This window comes from Leptosomus discolor, chromosome 6 (genome assembly GCF_034619465.1).
Source record: "Leptosomus discolor isolate bLepDis1 chromosome 6, bLepDis1.hap2, whole genome shotgun sequence".
NCBI classification, from domain to species: domain Eukaryota; kingdom Metazoa; phylum Chordata; class Aves; order Leptosomiformes; family Leptosomidae; genus Leptosomus; species Leptosomus discolor.
The window spans coordinates 64804099-64824383 of record NC_141396.1 but is presented as its reverse complement, the minus strand read 5'-3'; the positions used below and the strand labels follow the sequence as shown (position 1 = coordinate 64824383).

The 20285-nt window shown below is 44.6% G+C and overlaps 1 protein-coding gene across 1 annotated transcript in view; it reads left to right on the top strand.

Annotated features, from left to right (window-relative positions):
- The window catches only part of OBSCN (obscurin, cytoskeletal calmodulin and titin-interacting RhoGEF), a 179267-nt gene that overhangs the window by 13122 nt on the left and 145860 nt on the right, over positions 1-20285 (top strand). Inside the window, exons 5-12 of the mRNA XM_086467362.1 lie at positions 2530-2832; positions 3842-4108; positions 4944-5219; positions 8989-9261; positions 12542-12817; positions 13539-13814; positions 14483-14758; positions 15244-15519. Of these exons, the coding sequence (XP_086323488.1) occupies positions 2530-2832; positions 3842-4108; positions 4944-5219; positions 8989-9261; positions 12542-12817; positions 13539-13814; positions 14483-14758; positions 15244-15519 (2223 nt within the window). The remainder of the gene's footprint in view (positions 1-2529; positions 2833-3841; positions 4109-4943; positions 5220-8988; positions 9262-12541; positions 12818-13538; positions 13815-14482; positions 14759-15243; positions 15520-20285) is intronic.

Sequence of the window (20285 nt, the reverse complement as noted above, 5' to 3'; positions counted from 1 at the left end):
GAAGTTGCCTAATTTTATTTAGCTTTATTTTGGTGGTGCTGCATCCCCCAGGCAAAAGCTGCTTCAATTAAGACAGAAAACTACACGTGGTTTCTGGCTCTGCTGCAGTTCCACTTTGCATGTGGACAAACCGTCCACTCTAGTCACTATTTGGGAGGAATAAAACTTCTTCTCTCCCACAACCACCTCCAAACTGAAACTGGTCAGTGGTAAAAAGAAATCTCTAAATACAGGTTTATAACTGCTGCGTTATCTAAACTTTGTTGGGAAATTCTGGCGCTATTGAGCTAAAATGAGGCAGGTGTCGCATTTAGCATTGTGATAGTTTCTAAGGTATTTGGAAAGCTGTAACATCCAACTAAGCACATATTCAACGGGGATGACGAAGTTCAGTTTGATTTTGGACTCTGCTGTTTAACATACAAAGCAAGTGTTGAATCACGGAATAGAAAAAGGTAAGAAGCTGCCTTCCCACAAACAGATATCTCTGAAGAAAATCTTACATTAATGTTTCTGATGGTAAGATCAAGAGATCTGACTCCAGGGTCTAGTATTCAGCTTAATGCTACACTGATGGGACCTTTGGCATCTAGCTCTGACCAGCAGTAACTGGCACGCTGGTAACCGTGCACCCCAGAACACTTATGTGTCTATTTATGTAGTGAAGGAAAAGTGTATCACATCGAGATTTCCTATTTTTACACTTCATGGTATCTGACTAGCTGCTTGCAGAATCCTGTGTACTATGGTCACATCTTCTTCCATTAGCTGGACGAGGTTGGTGTTGGTTGTTCTAATGGCGTTTATCAGGCAAACGTTTACAGATTATTTGCTCAGTATCTTGCATTGTTACTATGCCCATCTTACAGATGGGTAAACTGAAGCAGAGAGAACATCAGCTGTCCAGAGCTCAGTTTTTAGTCTAGGCTCATTGTACAGCCTCTCTCTATAATCACAAATACTTGAGTATCAGCATTATGCCATTCATTTCACCCATCTCGCACACCTTCTTTAACTGGGACAAGTTGCTACCGAGTGTGCTGTTCTCCATGGGATTACAGTTGGAGTCTGGCTTAAACCAGACACCTTTCAGACAGCCAAAATGAAATGAAATGAATCCTTTACCACGTCAGTAGATGTGTAACCAGAGCACACCAGGTAATTCCTAGCCTCTTGACCTTATCGGTGGCACCACATAGTGAAAAACCCTGATGGGCCTTGAGCTTTCTCTAAAGGATTCAAGAGGAACGAGAGGGTGGATGTAAATCTCCATTATACAAATACCTGCAGGAGTACACTGGTGACCTCTGATACCGTAAAATAGCCCCACCTCCTCAACGGTAGGGTCTCACGGCAGGGACATATCTTTATATCATTTCCTTTCGAAGTTAATTCCCCAACCCCAAAAGCTGGCTCTGCATAAAAGACTGAAACAGAGATCCCCAACGATAGCTGCTGCTCTTGGGAGACAAAGATACAACAAGCCTCCTGAGTGAGGAGAGCATAAATTTCCAAAGCAGGACAGAGGACAGATACCCAGAGGAAAGCGGCTGCAGAGAACAGCCAGGCCTGGGTAACGAGCAGCTGAGATCTCCGTAACTCTAAGCCCCACACACTGTCTGCCTTCTGTCTCTGAAATGTCCCGGTCATACAACGTTTAGCTGCTCTGTGTTGAAACCTGTTTAGGATCTGAGCTGAAATGTTTTAGTGTGTCTGGGACAGGCTCTCAGGAGGAAATGGAAGACATAGACTCCTGGCACAGACTGCTTTTGATGGAGTGGCTTTGCATTGCTGTGTAGGCTGCCACGCCTGCGTGCAAAGCATTGCCAAATATTGCCATGCTCTTCCTTGATGCAATGGTGCCTTGCCACGCGTTGGTTCTCACGGGCACATCTATGTTCCTGACTGTGGGGATGTGTATAGTTGAAATGCTGACCGAAGATAAATACCAGCAGACTTGTGGCATTAATACAACTATCCCTGTGCGATGATGTCTAGTAAGCGGGGCAAAATTGTGCCACCTCACCAGAGTAATCCTATTAAGGTATTTTTGGTTTAGCCTGGATTCACACCAGGGAACTGTACCAGGAATTTGATGCACAGAATTTTGAACGACTTTTGATGGAGGTTTTACCCATCTTCTGAATGAAAATAACAAGCTGAGCGTTAGTCTGCTTTGCCCAGGAGCTGTGTAGGCAGCAGTGTGGATCTAGATCTCGCACTGAAAATTTAAGCCTATGAATTTTTCACTGTAGACTCTTTGTCTGTGCAGACAATTTTAATATTGTGTAGAAATCACTTACGTTTAGCTGTGGAGGTAGGAGTATAGTACATCTGTGTGTAATGCAGCCCCAAAGCATCTTCTATCCATTCTTTTGCTTTTCCATCTCACATCAATGTTTTATGGAGGTTTATTAAGCAAGAGTGGCTTTTAGTCCAGTGTAAGCTTTTTTTCGGTGAGGCATAGTGGCTTTTCCACTCACATAAACTTCTTGCTCTGCTTTTTTTTTTTTTTTTCCCCTTATTCAGCTCCCAAAAAACCTCCCACCCAACCCCCAGCTGACCCTGTGGTGAAAAATAAAACAGAAACCTCAGTGACGCTAGCATGGTCCCCTCCGAAGATGAACCGCCCCATTCCAATCGATGGCTACGTCGTGGAACGCAAGAAACTAACCGGCTTTACCTGGGTGAGGTGCCACGAGTCTCACGTCCCTGTCCCAGAGTTCACGGTGAGCAACCTGTCAGAAGAGGCCGACTACCAGTTCAGAGTGTCTGCAGTCAACGCCTACGGACAGAGCCCCTACCTGGAGTTCCCAGGGAGCATGCACCTCGGTGAGCACAAAACCATCATGAAACGGCCCAGTCTGTGGGGATCTGCCACGTGGGTGCTCTAAAGACGTGTCCCACGACTTTGAGGAGGACAGAGCAGTCGCACAGCAAAAGCTTTTTCCCTTCGCTGCTGGTCCTCCTGTCTCATTTCAATCGAAGTGATGGTGGGTTTCTGTGATAGAGCTGTGAGTACGCTTGTATTCCATATCGGGCTGTGTGAGAGGCAGAGCTCTCTGCAACGGACCTTGAGCCTCTAAGTCCTTCTTCTAGACCTGGTATGAAAGGAAAAACTACAGTGGGCTTATAGTTTTCAATATATAAATGAGATATCAAACTTGCACCTACAGAGTATTTATGGGTGATCATACCATCGTGAAAACCAAGTTCCAGTCAATCTCTCTTCTGTCTTAGAGTTACTAGGAGGAATACGGGGATTTCACTTTATTTCTGGGGTGCCAACAGAACCATTGTGTGCAATGGGATTGCGTCTTCCTTTGATTCATTGTGCTGGACAATATCTGCACAGACTTTGTTTATACTGTGTCTTGTTATTCTGTCATCCTTTTCCCTAGCTGTCTGAACATGCTTGCGTTTTCCTAGAATATCTAGAAGTGACTAGTAGGCTGGGTGGCCTCCTTAGGATCCTTCTGAAATCTGAGAATAATACTGGTTATTAAATAAATAGCACACTTGTTGGGGAACCTAGCTGTTTCAGGCTTGTTACACCTTTAAACAACTTAGGGGGAAAAAAAAATATCAGTAAAGTATTCCTGTTGTTCTTTCCTGGCAGCAACAGGACTTGCCCTAATGCCAGAGATCAGTTACCTGTAGAAATCAAACCCTGTTGACCAACCGTGCATTGCCTTCAGTGCATGCAAACTGTATAAGGCTGCAGGATTTCATTCTCATGTCTTGTTTACCCCCAAAACTTTCTTCTTAGGAAGGGCTGTTGTCCAGCGTGGCAGCCTTGTGTCCTTTGATCTCAGAGATACATGTGGTTTTTCTTCCCCAGAACCAGTCTTGGCTGTGAAAACCCCCCTGACAACTGTTGAAGCTGTACCTGGAGGGGATGCCCTGTTTACTCTTGACCTGACAAAGACGTGTTCCGGCACTTGGTACCTTAATGGTAAAGTCTTACAGGAAAGTGAGACTTACGTCATTAAGAGAACTCAAACTACTCACACACTAATCATAAAGAACATCACCAAGAGCGACGATGGAGCAGAAGTGAAATTTGTTGCAAATAATGTTGACACCAGCACCAAGATGAGAGTAAAAGGTATTTATTTCCATCATTATCCTTTCTTCCAGTCAAGCGGCAGTTGCTGTGACCTGATGATTAGAACTGGGGCCGGAGGCTTTCACCAGTGCCTGGTCTGTAGGAAGTACCTGAAATTGCATCATATGAACTAACGTGGGTCCTGGTGATGACCTCACCATGACAGCACGCAGTTCAGAGTGAGTCGATCTAGCCAGCTGGTTGGTATCTGAACTAGACTGCTTAACATCAGCTCGTGAATTTCTGTTCTTCACGACCGTCAGTCACCATCCTGTCACCAGACCTATCCCTGAGTCACCTCAAGGCAGTAATTTCAGCTCCACGTTCGGCTAAGTCTTTCTGAGAAGAGTCTTTCAAATGTCAATGAGTAGTAATGACTAACAATGATTTTTCTTGGAGATTTTTTAGTCTACCACAGATGTGTGTGATGTACAAGTTAGTATCACCTAACTCGATTTAGCATTGAGAGTTGGGTGCTCCAGCTTTCCTCTGTGAAATGACGATAACCTCTACACACATTGCATGGCAAAAGGTAATGAATAGATATCCATTCTGGAAGGATGTGTTTGACTTCGGGTGAGAATCTCTGCAGAAGCCTGTTTAGAGCATTATTAATCAGTAGAAAGATGTACTTTTTTCTTTTCTTAGTGACTCTGGCATTAAAAATAGATCAAGTCTCCTGAACGGGGAAAAAAAATGCTCAGAATTGACCGAGTGTGAGGGCAGGAACAGGACCTAATACTTTTTCAGAGATCTCACAGTCTACAGCAGACTCATGTCGCGGATACGTTACCTGAATATAACTTGAAATAACAAAACCTCTTTTCCCTGGCAGGTGCTGCAGTGAGATTTACCAACAAGAGCAGAGATATAGAAAAGGTCTCCGCTCGGCTGCGGGAGGAAGCCAAACTTCAGGCTGAGCTTTCAGACACAGAGGCTACTGTGAAGTGGCTGAAGGATGGGAAAGAGCTCAAGGCCAGCGAAAAATACGAACTTCAAACTGTGGGGAAGCGGCATATCCTGCATATTCGCAGCACAGCAGCAGAGGATGCTGGAGTTTATGAGTGCACCTGTGAAGGGGATAAAATGCTCTATCAGCTTTCAGTGAAAGGTATGTGACTGCCTGGGCTGCTTTGCATTAATGGTCTGTTCCTGCCCTAAGCCAAGAAAGCCATCATGGGACAGAAAGGGAATGCTCCAGAGGCAGTGCAGGGAGTTGTGGTAACTCCCCGTTACATGTAGTGTTGACAGTGTCTACAGTCCCAGAGTAGAACTTGGGATCCAACACCTTCTCAGTGGTTAAGAGCTGGGATTTCGCTCAAGTTGATGCCTTGTTATTTCATGAGGTTGAATGGTGGGTAGTGAAAAGGTGCTTTTGCGATGAAGAAATTCATCCACGGGGGCAGGACCTGCTGCGTGTGATCCCATGTCTATTCTGTTATGGGATCACAGAATCACAGAATGGTTTGAGTTGGAATGGACCTTAAAGATCAGCTAGATCCAACCCCTTTGCCATGGGCAGGGACACCTGCCACTAGACCAGGCTGCTCCATGCCCCATCCAACCTGGCCTTGAATGTGATATGAGCCATGTCACTGAGGAGCCAGTTCAATTCTGATTAAAGTTCTTATGGACCAAGATGATCTCGGCGCTGTGGGAATTTTTGGATTTTGTTTGTTTGTGGTTGGTGGTTTGTTCTTCTGTCAATACCCTGGTGAATAAGAACAGAGCTTTCCAGGGCACATTGGATGGCTTGACTCACTTCTATTTGCAAGGTATTCAGCTAGAAGGCTGTATGGAACAAACAGCAAAATGTCATTTCCTTTCAATATTTCCCATTTGTTAGATTTGGACTAGTACTGTTTTAGAGCTGCCCCTTGTTTTCATGGCAGTCCCTTCCCTCCTGATTCCCTGCTACCTAACTGGTGGGCACATCCACTCCCAGAGCAAGGCATGGAGTCTTGAAACGTCACCCTGAAACCACAAGCATGAAGCCTTCCTCTTACAAGCCTCCCCATCTGTGCAAGCTTTTATGAACTAGTTCATAGGAGTGTTTCTTCTGCCTTGAATGGGACCAGAGTTTGGCTGAAAAGCCTCAGGGTATCCCCAGGTCATTCCTCATGGGTATCAGCTAGATGTCTGCTGAGGTTCAGAGTATAAAACCTGACTCCAAGACAGTCTAGCCTGTTGTCAGACATTGTCTGGGGTGAGCTCTGCAGCTATTTTGCTTTGAACTGGCAAGTTGACTTTGTAAAGCCATTTCTGGGTTCTGTCCTGTAACTCACCCCTCACCTTCTTCCCAGCAATGATCACGCTGTTTCTATACTGAGTACCTATGAGGTGCTTCATCATCTTATTCTGCTGGCTTCTTGCCCTCCTTGGTCTCTGTAGAAACAGCAAAGCCCTAGAGTAATGTATGTGTTTTGCATTTGGCAGCTTATCTGCTTGATTATTCTCAAAGAGCAGACTCAAAAGAGGCACAGAGAGAGCTGAAAAACTTAATTTAAAAATGTGACTACATTTATAGAGGGAGGAATTTGCTGTCGACGCTTGGCAGCTGTTCTTAATTTTCGTTTTCTTCTCTCTCTGCCTCCTCAGCATCATTTTTCATGCTGGCAAGTCTACCCACAGATTTAATTGAATTAGCTGATGGATGTTTCCATGTGCTGTTCACTGTAATGTGACTGTCAAATGAGTAATCAGTGCTATTATTTTGAAATCTGTGTTGACAAGCTGTAACTTAAACATCTTCTGTTTGTCGCTTGATTCCTGGAGAACCAGCTTTGATGTATCTCAGCCTTGTAGGACGAGGCTCACAAATGCTGTCCCGGTGTTTTGCCTTTCAGCACTGCCACCTTTTGTGTTTCCTCCTGTAAATCGGGCACAGCAAGCTGGTGAATCACCTGATGGGCAGGTCAGCTGTGTCTGGCACGTGGGCATCACGTGGCTGCCGAGCAGCCGCCATGCTGAGCCACGGCCAGAGGTGTGTCACTCGCTGGGCCCCTTGCCCAGAAGAGCCCTGCTAGAAAACGCACTTGCCATTTATCACTGCAGTCCCTCCGCTGCCGTGAGACTTCACATGCCAGGCGTCCTCTGACACATGACCTCCTGCGTAGAAATGGGACACCTGAGGAGTCTCCTTCAGGCTGCTGTGGTTGTATTTTTCACTCTGGTTTTCTGAGAAAGGTGCATGAATGAACCCATCTCCCTCTTCTTCCTCTCAAAACTTTTAACCTGTGGGCCGAATTCCAGTGATGCTGGTGGGGAGGTAGAGGTCTCGGCAGCCTTTGGTCCTTGCAGGCTTCATGGGCATAGGTGGCTGGGTAGAGGAGAAGGACTGCAGTGCTGTCCTACCGAAGGGAAAGCTCTGCCATTACAAGTCTTTCCAAGTAAAAACAATGAAAAAAGAAGGTTTTCCCTGCTTAAATGCTTCTGGTATGACTTCTTTACACATAGGTATGGCTTCTAATGAGCCCCAGAAAACATTGCTGTTAGGGACCTGGAGAAGTCAAATGCAAGCTCTTGTCCCTGCCAGAAGCTGGTGATTGAATGGAGTCCCTTGAGAACCAGAGCTAAAGAGGCCCTTGGCTGCACAGTCACATCCTTCCCTTCCCTTTCCCTCTTTATTTGCTTGTTGGGTGTTTCTTAGTCTTAGACTGGGGGAGATTCGGGACTGGGGTCTTCTTTTCCTTTCTCACCCGTGTTCTGCTTGGCAAGTCCACTCACTCTTCATTTTCAGGTCTCCAGACCCTGCCTTTGTACAAGCCGGTGAATATTGGTTCCCTATCAAATATTTGTCTGTAATTAAAAGCACTACCACAGACTAGGAGAAATATAATGTACTTAAAAGCAAGGCAGCTAAACGCAAAATCCATCTTTGTGGGGAGGGCCTTTGAGCTAAAGGAGAACCCCCACGTGTTGCATCAGGACGCAGCACTGGTTACAACACCTTGGGAGTAAAAGTCCGAGAGTCACGCTTAGCTGGTCCAGACCAAGGACTGTAACTGCTTATCACAGTATCAGCAGTGAAATATGACAGCTGCTTTCGCCAGGCATCCTGCAGAGAGTTGTTAATTTGTATTGTGCAAGCATTTTCTTGAAATTAAGGAAAAAAACGCGTACATAATCAAGGCTTTGATTTTTAGTAGCTTTGACTGCGCAGTCCCAACAAAGTGACTTGATTGTGTGTGTTGGTTTAAAATAATATGTTAAGAAGATCTTTGAAAATTAATTCCATTATCTAAAGCAAGATGGGACTGTGGTTTCAGGCTCACATTTTTAGCTAGGATATTGGTGGGTTTTTGAATCTTTGCTTTGAGGCTATTGGCGACTCAATTATTCCACTACATGTTAATATGGTGCCAGATTTATTGTTTATCTTCTCCGCTCCAGTTAATTTCCAGGAATAAGTTTCTTTTCATTTCAGTCTGATGTGGTATCTGTACACATTTTTAATTTAATGTAATTTAATTTATCTAGGTTACATTTTAACCTCTTTTAGAGTCGATTTATTTGCCGGGTAGTTACAACACAATGATTGAACAGCATTCATTGCTTTCCCTCTCGTTTGCTTGTTTCATTTCTTTCCTCACCTGTCTCAGATACTTTCTTAAAGCCCTGTTGCCTACGGCTTCCTCTCCCCTTGACTCAGCCTCCCGTGTTGTGTGTGTGCTCTGGTTTTTGGACATGTGCTAATCAGGTATATGGTTTATAAAGGCTGGAAATTTGGCTGCTTCTGCCTTAGAATCTAGCAATTAGATCCAAATTAAACATGTATATTTGGTCTTATGATAAGTGAACGCATGATGGAGATGTAAGTGTACGTCCTTTCTGATGTCCACACAATTCTACCAGTGCTGTGTGTCAATATTTTGTTTCAGCACTTGCAAACTTCATAAACAAAGAGAAGACTGGAGGAGTTATCAGGGCCATCGCTGGAAAACAGGCTGAATTTGTTTCTGAGACCTCTGAGGCCAACATCATGGTTAAGTGGTACAAAGATGGCAAAGAAATCACAGCCAGTAAGAAATTCACCATGGAAGATAAAGGAAAACTGCATAAGCTGGTGGCTTCAGCTGTGACAAAAGAAGATGAAGGAATATACACATGCAAAATTGGAGATGATACTCTTCTCTTTGATTTAAAAGTCTCAGGTAAGTTTATGAGGCAAGTATGGGATCAGAGTCCATATTAGAAACTCAGGACTCTGTTCATTCCTTGCCTTACTGTGTAAACCGCTGTCTTTTGGGGCCGAGATTGCACAGTATTATTTCAGGGACTGATCCTTACTGTGGTCCTTATGCAAATCCATAACATGGGCAAATAATGTAACGATGTTGTTACGTATTCAAGCTAGCCCAAGCTTTTACTAAGGTTGGAATCACGACTCAAATGCCATGCTGGCTGGACAGGCTGAGTGCCACATCTGGCCTTTATTCTTTTAGCTCACCATGTACATCGTCTTTGAACCTCCTGACCCAAGGTGGTCCTAAAGTCTTACTGTGAAAGCCCTGTGTCCTCCTTTGACAAGTTTAACTCCTGATTTTGAGAGTTAAGCGTCTCTTGCTGTTGCCAAAGGACACTGTGATCTCTGAGACATCTGCCTACGGTACTGTAAGTGAAGCCATTAGTTCATGGCACATACCTGTCAGCATAAAGCATGTGCTAAAGCACGTGGCTGTCAGGTCAAGCCTAGAAGAGAAATGCTTGTCACTGATGCATTCCAGTCCAGGATGGAGCCAGAGTATAAACTGACACAAGAATTTATCTGTGAAATTCAATATCTGTGAAATTTAACTGATTCAATTTGCATAGCCTGGTGGGAACCTTTCTTCTAAAAGTGGTTTTTTGGCTTGTCTGGAGCCTAATTTTTAACCAGGTCTTAAGTTACAAATTGAAAGTCTACTGAAAGCTTCTCATGGCTTGTCTACATGCTGCAGTACAATGCAATTTAAAAGACCTACCAACTGAGTGCCTACGACCTGTAACTGTACATCCACGTTACTATGATGCTCTCCGTCAGCTAACTAAAAACGCAGCGGTGCTGATTAATCTGGCACAGCACTGGTCTGGAGGGATTGCTACAGGGTTTGCTGAGCTGGAGTGATTGCTTCCAGGTTACAACTGGTGTTTGCTCAGGTATTCACTCTGCATCTCGCCTCCAGTTGTCTTTGGTCGAGAATCTGAGATTGTGCAATTTCAGTTTGAGTGTCATTCATAGTCCCTGAGTGTACCCGCTGAGAAATTGGGCTAAAAAATCCAACCAGGCTCTGTCTGAACTGACCCACAAAGGGCAATTTGTATCATCTGATTTATCATGTCCAATGAGAGCTAACTAAGATGGACTTGGAAAGTGTTCTGGAGCTGCCTTTGTCTGAACATCAAGTACAGAGGAGCCTGCATGATTACCTGAGACAGGACACCTAACTTTTTGATGACGACGTGCAGGTGAGGTGAATCTCACCTGTTACTCCTATCACAAAACATCACATTCAGGCAAAGAAAACTGGTCTCTGCTAAATAATACCCCCATGAACTTTTTGATGAACGAGGATGGTGTTACAACCTCTTAACAAAAGCTTAGCTAGGGCAACTTCCACCTTGTTTCACATGTCACTGTAAAAATTTTCCAGAGTGCTAAGAAGAAGTATTGCAGAGTCAGAGGATGGTCTTAAGGCAGGGAAGTAATCTGTGTTTACAGTAACAGGTCACCCCAATAATCTTAAACAGCAGGATTCTGGAGGGACTGTGCTTCTTTGGTCATCTAATATTTTGAAGAATAGATCAATCCTAATGATTACAATTTTTAGTGAAATATTTGTTCTCTGATGCCACAGATGTGCCTGGCATGGGTGTAGCATAGCGATTGTCCTTGGGATACTCGGTGACTGAAAGCAACAGTTGCTGCTGAAAGAAATGCAATACTATGCGAAGGTTGGTTGTAACTGACAGCCATCAGCTTGCTCTTCAGGCAAGGGCTTCCTTGATGGAACGAAGAGTTTGAAATACCTGACGTGCTCATCAAATATTGCTCATTAGCTGATCAGGATAGTGTGTGTTGAATAGGTTTGCTCACATTTTGCACACAAGGTGCCTGTCTCCACTGAGTTGCCTTCGCTTTTACCTTTGCAAATACACTTGCAAAAGGACTGGGTTGATAAAAATGCTGTATACATGACACACGCTTTGTGTGTGTGTGTGTTTGCATGCACAGCTCATACATGTGGCCACCAGTTCGCTGTCAGAAGAGTTTGAGATAAGTTATCGAAGCAGGAACCTCTACTGCTTGAGCTATGAGAGTCACAAGCAGTTGCGAGTTCTCTACTGTGAAGATGGGTTTCAGCAGAAAGATGTGACCCTGTTGTCTCATATAATAACTCAGTCCTCTTGAAGCTGGAGAATATCTTATCAATGAGTTTATCCCATAGGTACCCTGATCTGGTCTGTGGAAGAATTAGTCCAGTGGGACTGATACTGTGGACAAGGGGCCGCAGGAATGGGCTCAGAAATATTCAAAGAAGGCTCATCATCACTTCTAACAAGATTTTCTCAGACTTCTTAGACCTTTTCAAAGCTGTTTGTGTACTCAGGCATCAATCTATATGCCCTAGAGCTTGCTTGAAATCATAAACAAGGAGTGGTGATTAAAGTGTCAGCAACTTGAGGGCATCTCAGCTTGATTTAAAAGATCCAGAAGGATGTAGGAGAGATGAATGCGATTGCACTGTAACTGAGAGCAATTATCTGAAGATCAGAGGAGTTTGCACCATCTGTCAGAAAGTCAGGCATCAACATTCATGCGTGTGCTGAGACAGGAGCTGTGAACTAAAGCACACGTTAGGCTATATGGTCTCATGATGCTGGGCCAGGTTCTGCTCATGGCTCTGTGCACATATAACTCTGGTAATGGAAACCACCGCCTCTGTGCTCTGTAAGAGCTTTTATGCCCGACTTCTGAAAGGGATACAGAAAATAGATGCACATCAGTTAGGTGGTTTTTGGTAATGAATACAGGTAGGCATAGATCCACGTCTACCTAGAACTTAGGAAGGTTAGCATTAATGCCACAGTGTAGACCTAACGGGCTAATATAGTATAAAGGATCCATCACTACACAGTTCCCAATCTGGAGACCATTATGTAGTAATTCTTTGGATGACTTAAACCTTGGATGATGAGTTCCCCGGTAGAGATAACACTGCTGGATCTCAGGAGGGACTTTCCTGACTCATAACCACAGTTTATTGCCGTAACTGTTAACACTCTGTCATAGTTACAATGCAATAGTACCACGCACGCCTATGTACATTTACACCTCCAGAGGTGAAACTTGGTCACCCAAGCAATGAAATAATGATCGGTAATTACTGTATCTTAATTTTGTGCTGATAAGCCTGGGTCAAGGCATAAACTGCTTTCTCTTTCTATTTCCAGATGATGCTGTTAATTTTGTCAACAAGCCCAAAACAACTCCAGAAATATCAGTCAGTCCTTCCGAAAACCTTGAGCTGGCGTGTGAGGTGTCAGCTGCAAGCGGAGCCGTGGTATGGAAGAAGGATCAAACTGAGGTGAAGCAGGACCAGAGGACAACAGTCATCTCCCAGGGGACACACCGCAAGCTCATCATCAAGAAGGTGACACAGCAAGACCAAGGGAGCTATACCTGTGAAACGAAGGATGACAAAACAACATTCCAAGTCAAAGTCAGAGGTGAGAAAATGCTAGAAATGCCAAAGATAGAGGAATATTCAATTTTTGGGCAGTATTTTACATTCGGAGGATCATCTCACAACCTCTCTGGGGTGAAATATATCAGCTGTAGCATTTGGTTTTTGGCCAACTGTCATATCAACACTTTATACACACACATTTGCCTCCATGACTCGTAACCACAAAAAAAATGACAGGCAAGGATGATAACTTCTGTACCTCTCACAATTAGCTGATGGGTCTGCAGAAAAACTCCTGCAGGATCATAGTGTGAGGCCACAGCACAGGTGCAGGGATAGATAAAATGGAAGGTGGAGGTGTTTGGAGAGCTCTAATGAGAAGGAGAATGACTGAATTTGAGTGACCCAAATAGGTGTTAAAAGAGCAATAGTTCCTCGATGTGAGGATATGAAGGCTGTTGCCTTCTGGAAGATTGGAGAGACATAGGAAGAGAAAGAGAGAAGAGGGAGGAGGGTTCAGGCAGTGCATGTTGCTGCTCTAAATCCCAGGTTCAAATCCCTGCTCGAATTGTGAGGTTTTTAACTTTATCCCAGAATCTCATACAGCTATTCACCTCTTGTCAGCAAAATAGAGGTTCATTCTTATCTTAATGGGCCGTTGTTATACTGCCTGTCAGGGGCAAGCATAGAGAAATAAGGGCAACTTGATTAAGCACTGGAGAAGACTAAAGCAATGTGTGACTGTTGTGGCTTTCTTACAGAGACAGAAGATGTGTTTACAAACAAGGACAAGGTACAAAAGGAGGTGAAGGCTGTACTGACACAGAACACCATGTTGAGCTGCGAGGTGGCCCAGGAGAAGACCGACGTGAAATGGTACAAGGAGGGGAAACTGATCACCTCGAGCAAGAAGTTCAAGGTGGAGTCGGAGGGCAAATCGCGTCGTCTGGTGGTGGGTCAGGTGGAGAAGAAGGATGCTGGGGAGTACACCTGCGAGGCTGCTGGCCAGAAACTGACCTTCAAGATTGTTGTCACAGGTAGGAGATATGTTCGTTCTCATCCCAGAAAGGTCCATGAGTTCCCCTTCCTACAGAGCAAAAGGAATCACTCTCTAGGCTGCAGGGTCTGTGTAGCCAAGCTCTTCGTTGAGGAGTGAGGTTGATCAGAAAACCAGCTTGCGTGCAACCACTGTCACACAGATGCCTGTAGCTAGTTGTCTTCATCTGTGAGATGAATCCCACTCAGCAGTCCTTGTTGTTTCCTGAGTTCCCAGTAAAGACAAAATAGGCAAGTATACATATACTGCCGTGATTTATAGGTATAAAGGTACGGTCAGCTCCCAGATGTTTAGGAAAATGGGTCTGGAAGAAGTCTGCTCAAGAAGTACCTAGAATGGGTAAGGCTTACATATGGGTCTCAGTGGCAGGTGAGATTGTGGGATTATTTGTGCGTTAAGTTATGGAACAAAAAGTTGGATTTCTCATGGAGATGGGAAGAAGCTGCTCTCCTGAGACACGAGATCATTTTACTCAGAAATGGCTGATGTTTTGTCCTCAGGCTGTACCGAGGACATATTAGTCATGAGTGGGACCATTCCAAAACAACAGAGCTGTGGGAATTTGTCATGTTGTTCATTTGGGTTTGGACACTTTGCAAAGTGTGAATATACGTGTGATTTTTTTAAATTGCTTCTGCCACCCCACAGAAGCAGAGGATGCTTTCATCAACAAGGACAAAGTGAAGAAAGAGGTGAAAGCTGCACTATCAGAAAATGCCACCCTGAGCTGTGAGGTGGCCCAGGACAAGACTGATGTGAAATGGTACAAGGAGGGGAAACTGATCACCACGAGCAAGAAGTTCAAGGTGGAGTCGGAGGGCAAATCGCGTCGTCTGGTGGTGGGTCAGGTGGAGAAGAAGGATGCTGGGGAGTACACCTGCGAGGCTGCTGGCCAGAAACTGACCTTCAAGATTGTTGTCACAGGTGAGAGAGGATTCTTTTTCCCAAGCTTCTTATTTCTGGACTATTTAGAAAAATTAATATTGTGATTATTACTTATCTTCTATGTGAAGCAGGATCAAATCCTTAAGACAGGGAGTTCCATCCTTGAACATCTTTGGGAGCTACCCATCTCTGCAGCAACAGGGCTGTCAAAAGGAAAGTCCTGATTGCACATCTCCATCCCAACATGCTGGTACAACCAGAACAACTCTGCAACGCAGTTGATTCTTGGTGCATTTCAGAGCAGGGCATGGTGAAGGGTGGTCGGGTGTCTGCCCAATGTCTGCACTCAGAAGACAAAACAGAACACAAAAACTCACCACAAAGCAGTCTGAATGTTCTACCAGTAGTTTTAGACAGGCATTGTCAAGTCAGAGCCTGGTTTTCCAGTGTTCCCTGTAAGCCATGACAAAAGGATCACGCAACTTCGTATCTTGGAGACCTTCTGAATTTCTCTCTCTTTTCAGAGCCAGAAGTTGAGTTTACCAACAAGGAGAAGGTGCAGAAAGAGGTGAAAGCTGCACTATCAGAAAATGCCACCCTGAGCTGCGAGGTGGCCCAGGACAAGACCGACGTGAAATGGTACAAGGAGGGGAAACTGATCACCTCGAGCAAGAAGTTCAAGGTGGAGTCGGAGGGCAAATCGCGTCGTCTGGTGGTGGGTCAGGTGGAGAAGAAGGATGCTGGGGAGTACACCTGCGAGGCTGCTGGCCAGAAACTGACCTTCAAGATTGATGTCACAGGTGGGAGATGTATTTTGATTGATATTTTAATGTTTTTGCTACGTATCTGGGTTTTCTCCTACTGTTTTCTCTGTCAAAACATTAGAAATTCTGTTAAAGTACTTTCTGATATTGGCCTAAGCTACCGTTTCATTGAGGTTGTGTAGGAACGGGCAGATCTAGATGTTAGGTCTAGGTATCCTGATATCAGCTCTTCAACTCCCTGTTTGTCTCCTTAGGCTTAGATAGTCAATCAAGAGTTTTTGTTAGCAGGCACAAAGTTAAAAGACGTCTTCCGATTTGCTCATCAGTATTGGTATTGCTCCTCTTGTTGTTAGTATTCTCCCGTGAAAGTCCCTGTTTTCTTCCCTCTTTCTTTCATCTTTTCTCTGCACAATGTCCTGTCTCCCCAAACAGAGAATTGCTTCAATTATTCCACAGTCTGGCCGTGCAAACACAGGTGTGAGCACAGCCTCGTAGCTCCCCCCACCATGAAACTTTTGGGGATGGGGAACAGAAATGGATACAGATACGTGCAGCCTGAATTATGATTTGTTCTCAACAACCTTTCATCCACCTTTTCCACTACGACTTCTTTCATCTGTCCTTGGATACCCAGTTGTGATTTGTAAAGCTGTGAGAAGTGGTGCAAGTACTTGTCTACCAAACGACATTTAGACAGTAGCGTTTACAAGATCCCTACTTCATCGGGTCTGCATTGAGAATTGGGAGTTGATGGTAGTGTATTGTCCCAGAAATTTTGTGTCAGCTGCACTGCACATATCTGCAATCAGCTGAATGCAAAGGTGATGACTGTGCATTGCCTTTTCCACATCTGTAACGGCCAGTCATGTGTCCAGGAATGTTTATTTGGATTTGCATTTTTCTCCTTAACAATATGATTTGGATTCTGAGGATTTAATACTGAGGCTGTTCATTCACTCTGGCTACACTAGAGATTTCTTTGGTCTCAGTTTATTTTGCAAGAGGTCCATAAATTTTATCTCAGGCTCCAGGCAGCCATGGACATGTCAGCTACATTCTGAGTGACCATTTCTGAATTGGATGGGAAAAAAGGGTTGGTTTTTTTTTTTGTTTGGTTTATGTTCATAACATCTGCCGTCTTTGCAGCCATTTAAATGCCTCTCTGTTAACATTACAGTTCTTGTCTCATTCTGAGCCGATCAGAACAGGGAATCTCTTTGCTTTCTTATGGCATCAAACACACTGAGACCATAATGCTGGCAGAGGTCTGGCATTTTATCAGCTATGTAGAAGAGCATCTGTGTTGAAAGTCTATTCACTTTCCTGCTGGCAGCCATGCTGGAGACCTGAAGTTCTTGCAGGGCATTGCTCAAGTGCTGTTCCCTTGTAAAGGCTGCAGTTTTACTGCTCTCCCACTGCTTTGGGCCATCCTGCTGCATCAAGCAAAGTATGGCCAGCAGGTCGAGGGAGGTGATGCTCCCCCTCTACTCTACTTTTGTGAGACCCTGTCAGGAGTACTGCACCCAGCTCTGGGGCTGCCAGCATAAGAAGGACATAGACCTGTTGGAGTGAGTTCCAGAGGAGGCCACGAAGAGGGGTGGTTCAGCCTGAAGAAGAGAAGGTTCCAGGGAGATCTTACAATGGCCTGTCAGTGCTGAAAGGGGGCTACAGGAAAGGTGGGGAGGGACTCTTGATCAGGGAGGGGAGTGATAGGAGGAGGGGTAACAGTTTCAAACTGAAAGAGGGCAGATTTAGATTAGATATTAGAAAGAAATTCTTCCCTGTGAGGGTGGTGAGGCACTGGCACAGGTTGCCCAGAGCAGCTGTGGCTGCTCCCTCCCTGGCAGTGCTCAAGGCCAGGTTGGATGGGGCTGGGAGCAACCTGGTCTGGTGGAAGGTGTCCCTGCCCATGGCAGGGGGGTTGGATTAGATGGTCTTTAAGGTCCCTTCCAATCTAAACCATCCTGTGATTCTATGCTCCCTCCATGATCTATGTGCAATGTGCTGCAGATAAAGCTTTGCTGCTCTCTGTAGCATATATTATAAGCCATCAGCTGTTCTATGTCCCCTCTCTGTACAGGGTACACAGGGTGTAAGTTGGGGCACTTGGGTTCTTTTTTGTGAATTCAGTAGCTCATGGTTTTGGCTCAGGGAACTGCCAGTTTCAGTGAAGGATGATTTTACAGTAAGGCTAGATTTGAGAGGCATCTTTCAGAAAAAATGCAACATGGGCACTGGTAGAAAGACCATTGGTATAAACCAAGTTCATGCTCAGCTGCTGAAACCAGTTCATACGTTACTGCAGAGGTGTAGTCAGAAAACACAGAATTTTAGTGCTTTTCCACTTGGATTTCTGTAGTTGAGGTCTATTCTTAGCTGTCTGCCTTGGAAACCAAAAGTTTTCAGTTCTCTTTCAAACTGGATGACTTCATGGCTGCACAGAGTAATGTAACACCTTTCCCCCTCTGTCCCAAGCAGAGAGGGCTTGCCTAGCTACCGTTGCTGTATTTCTCATGTGTACAACTGTAACATGACATGCAAGTCCATCACTTACTGGAAAATGATCTAGTGTGAAAGTCAGGAGGGATTATGAGTACTCTGAGTGGTCGGCTCTTTTTGCTGCAGAAATCCTCATCTTACTAGATTATCCCAAAGCACAGTGGCTTTCTGAGTCTTAATTTATCCTGTTACCGTTGCAGTCAGAAAGCTTTTCAGGGTTCCTGTACTTCAGGGCTTCACTGGTAGCAGAAACCCTTTCCTATTTAAGGACAGCTTGAAGGTTAGATGCTCAGCGTTGAGTATTGCGGTGCAGCTATGGCTTTTTGGTTTAATATCAACAGAACCAGGTGCTGCACCCCTTGGGACTGAGCTAGAGATGTAACCAAAAGAGCTGATTCTGCAATCTCATTGTTTCAAGAATCATGGTATACAGTGAAATCCTTATTTGAAATGGGTCAAAGCTCCATGTCCTGAAAAATAGTTTTCTTCAGTTTCAGTGGAACTTCCCTAAACAATGGCAGCTGAGGTTGGAAATGTCATCTGAATACTTGTTTAACTTTAAAATATGTTTCCGAGGCAAATTACTGGCTAGTGTAAATCACTTTGTAACCTGATTAAAAGATTTGGTCACATTTCCCATCACTTATAAAAATGTTTTATGCTAAAGGGCAAGAATGCAGAGGACAAGTGAGTAACCCATGTGGAATATTCCTGCTCTGCTAACTTGTCATTTTAAATACAGCACCCACTTACACAGCCTGGTTTGTAACCTATTTGTTCAGTGCACCCTGCGTATTCACAGTAGAAACTGTAGATGGAAGCTGAAATGTTTATATTTTTGCAGCCTGTTTTGAGTGCAAACCATGGTGTGTGCTTGAGCTCTTTCAAATATCAAAGTGCTGCTTAATCTGCAGTGGGCTGACATGTGCCTTTGAGATTTGAATTGCCCAGCGTAGGCCATGTATGCTGCCTTGTTAATGACACCTTAATGACAATGACACCTCCTTAAACCCCTTCTGCAGCCAATACAAACGGAGGAGCTGAAATTTTAGAGCATATAAGCTGAGTTCCTGCTCCAGCTTGCTCCCTGCAGGACCCCTCTCTTTCCAAGGACTGTGCAAGATTGATGGCAAACCTATGATGTGGCTCCCAGGATTACAAGGAGTGCCGTGGTCAGCAGCGTAGGAATTTCGCCTGAACTTACCCCTACTCCTTACCCTCCCAGTCAGCTGCTGCCGCTCAGAGTACAGACATGGCAGGGACGGTATGCAGAGCAGAAAGTCATCAAGGAGGAGCAAAGATGACCATAGGAGGCTGCAGAGAGTGACTGGGGGGAGGAAGGCAGTAGCACAGGTTATGGAGGGGGTTCGTCATGGCTGCCACAGAGAGCCAAAAGCCTCCCAGGTCCCCTTAGCCGGGTAACCTGGATGCTTGAAGCTGGCTGGCTGAATTATCTTCCACGCTTGCACTGTAACCGAAGGGCCGCGGCAGCGCCGTACACTTGCTAGTCCGGAGTTTATCTTTGGAGCCTCTGCTTCTGTAGCAGCAAAATCATGGGCTTCAACTCCCAAGTGCATAGCTGGGACCCAGATAGACAAAGGCAGCTGTGCTGAACGCTGGGCGGCTGTTGCTATGTAACGTCCATCGTGTAGGAATACCAGAAATATTTTACGCTTCTTGTGCAGCTATTTCTTAAGGTAAATCGGTAGAAAAAAAATGGAAGCCCCTTTATTTAGGGTCTATTTGTCCTCCCGCATCTCAAATGTACACTAATATGGAAGCTAACAGTGACCAGGCCAGTTGTTGGTAAAAGGAGAAGCAGATAAAACAATCATTAAAGCAATCAGTAAAAGATGCAATTTATCAGCCAGTCCTACTTAGCAAGGTTATGACAGAATCTTTTCAATGCATATGTCTAACTAACTGCTAGTTACACGAGATACCCTTTTAATGCCAACTCCACTTCTAGAGATGGAAGTTCTAAGTGGTACTGTGGAAGAAAGCGACTTTAAACACTTCATCCTTCTTGCTTGTGTTACGAGAAGATACCCTATGGCCAGTTTTCTGAAAAATCAGAGATTTCTGAGGAATGAAAAGTATACTTCAAATTGTACAGGCCAGTTTTCTGTATGATGCAGGCCAAGTACTTTTCCATATAGAAAACTCTATCTTTGTAATTTCTGTGGGATTGGGTTACAAGATATTTTCTGAACAACACCCAGTCTTAACCGACAATACCGAGATGTTGGTAACGCTCATAAATAATGTGATAATAAAGATGGCAACGCATAATGGTGATGTAT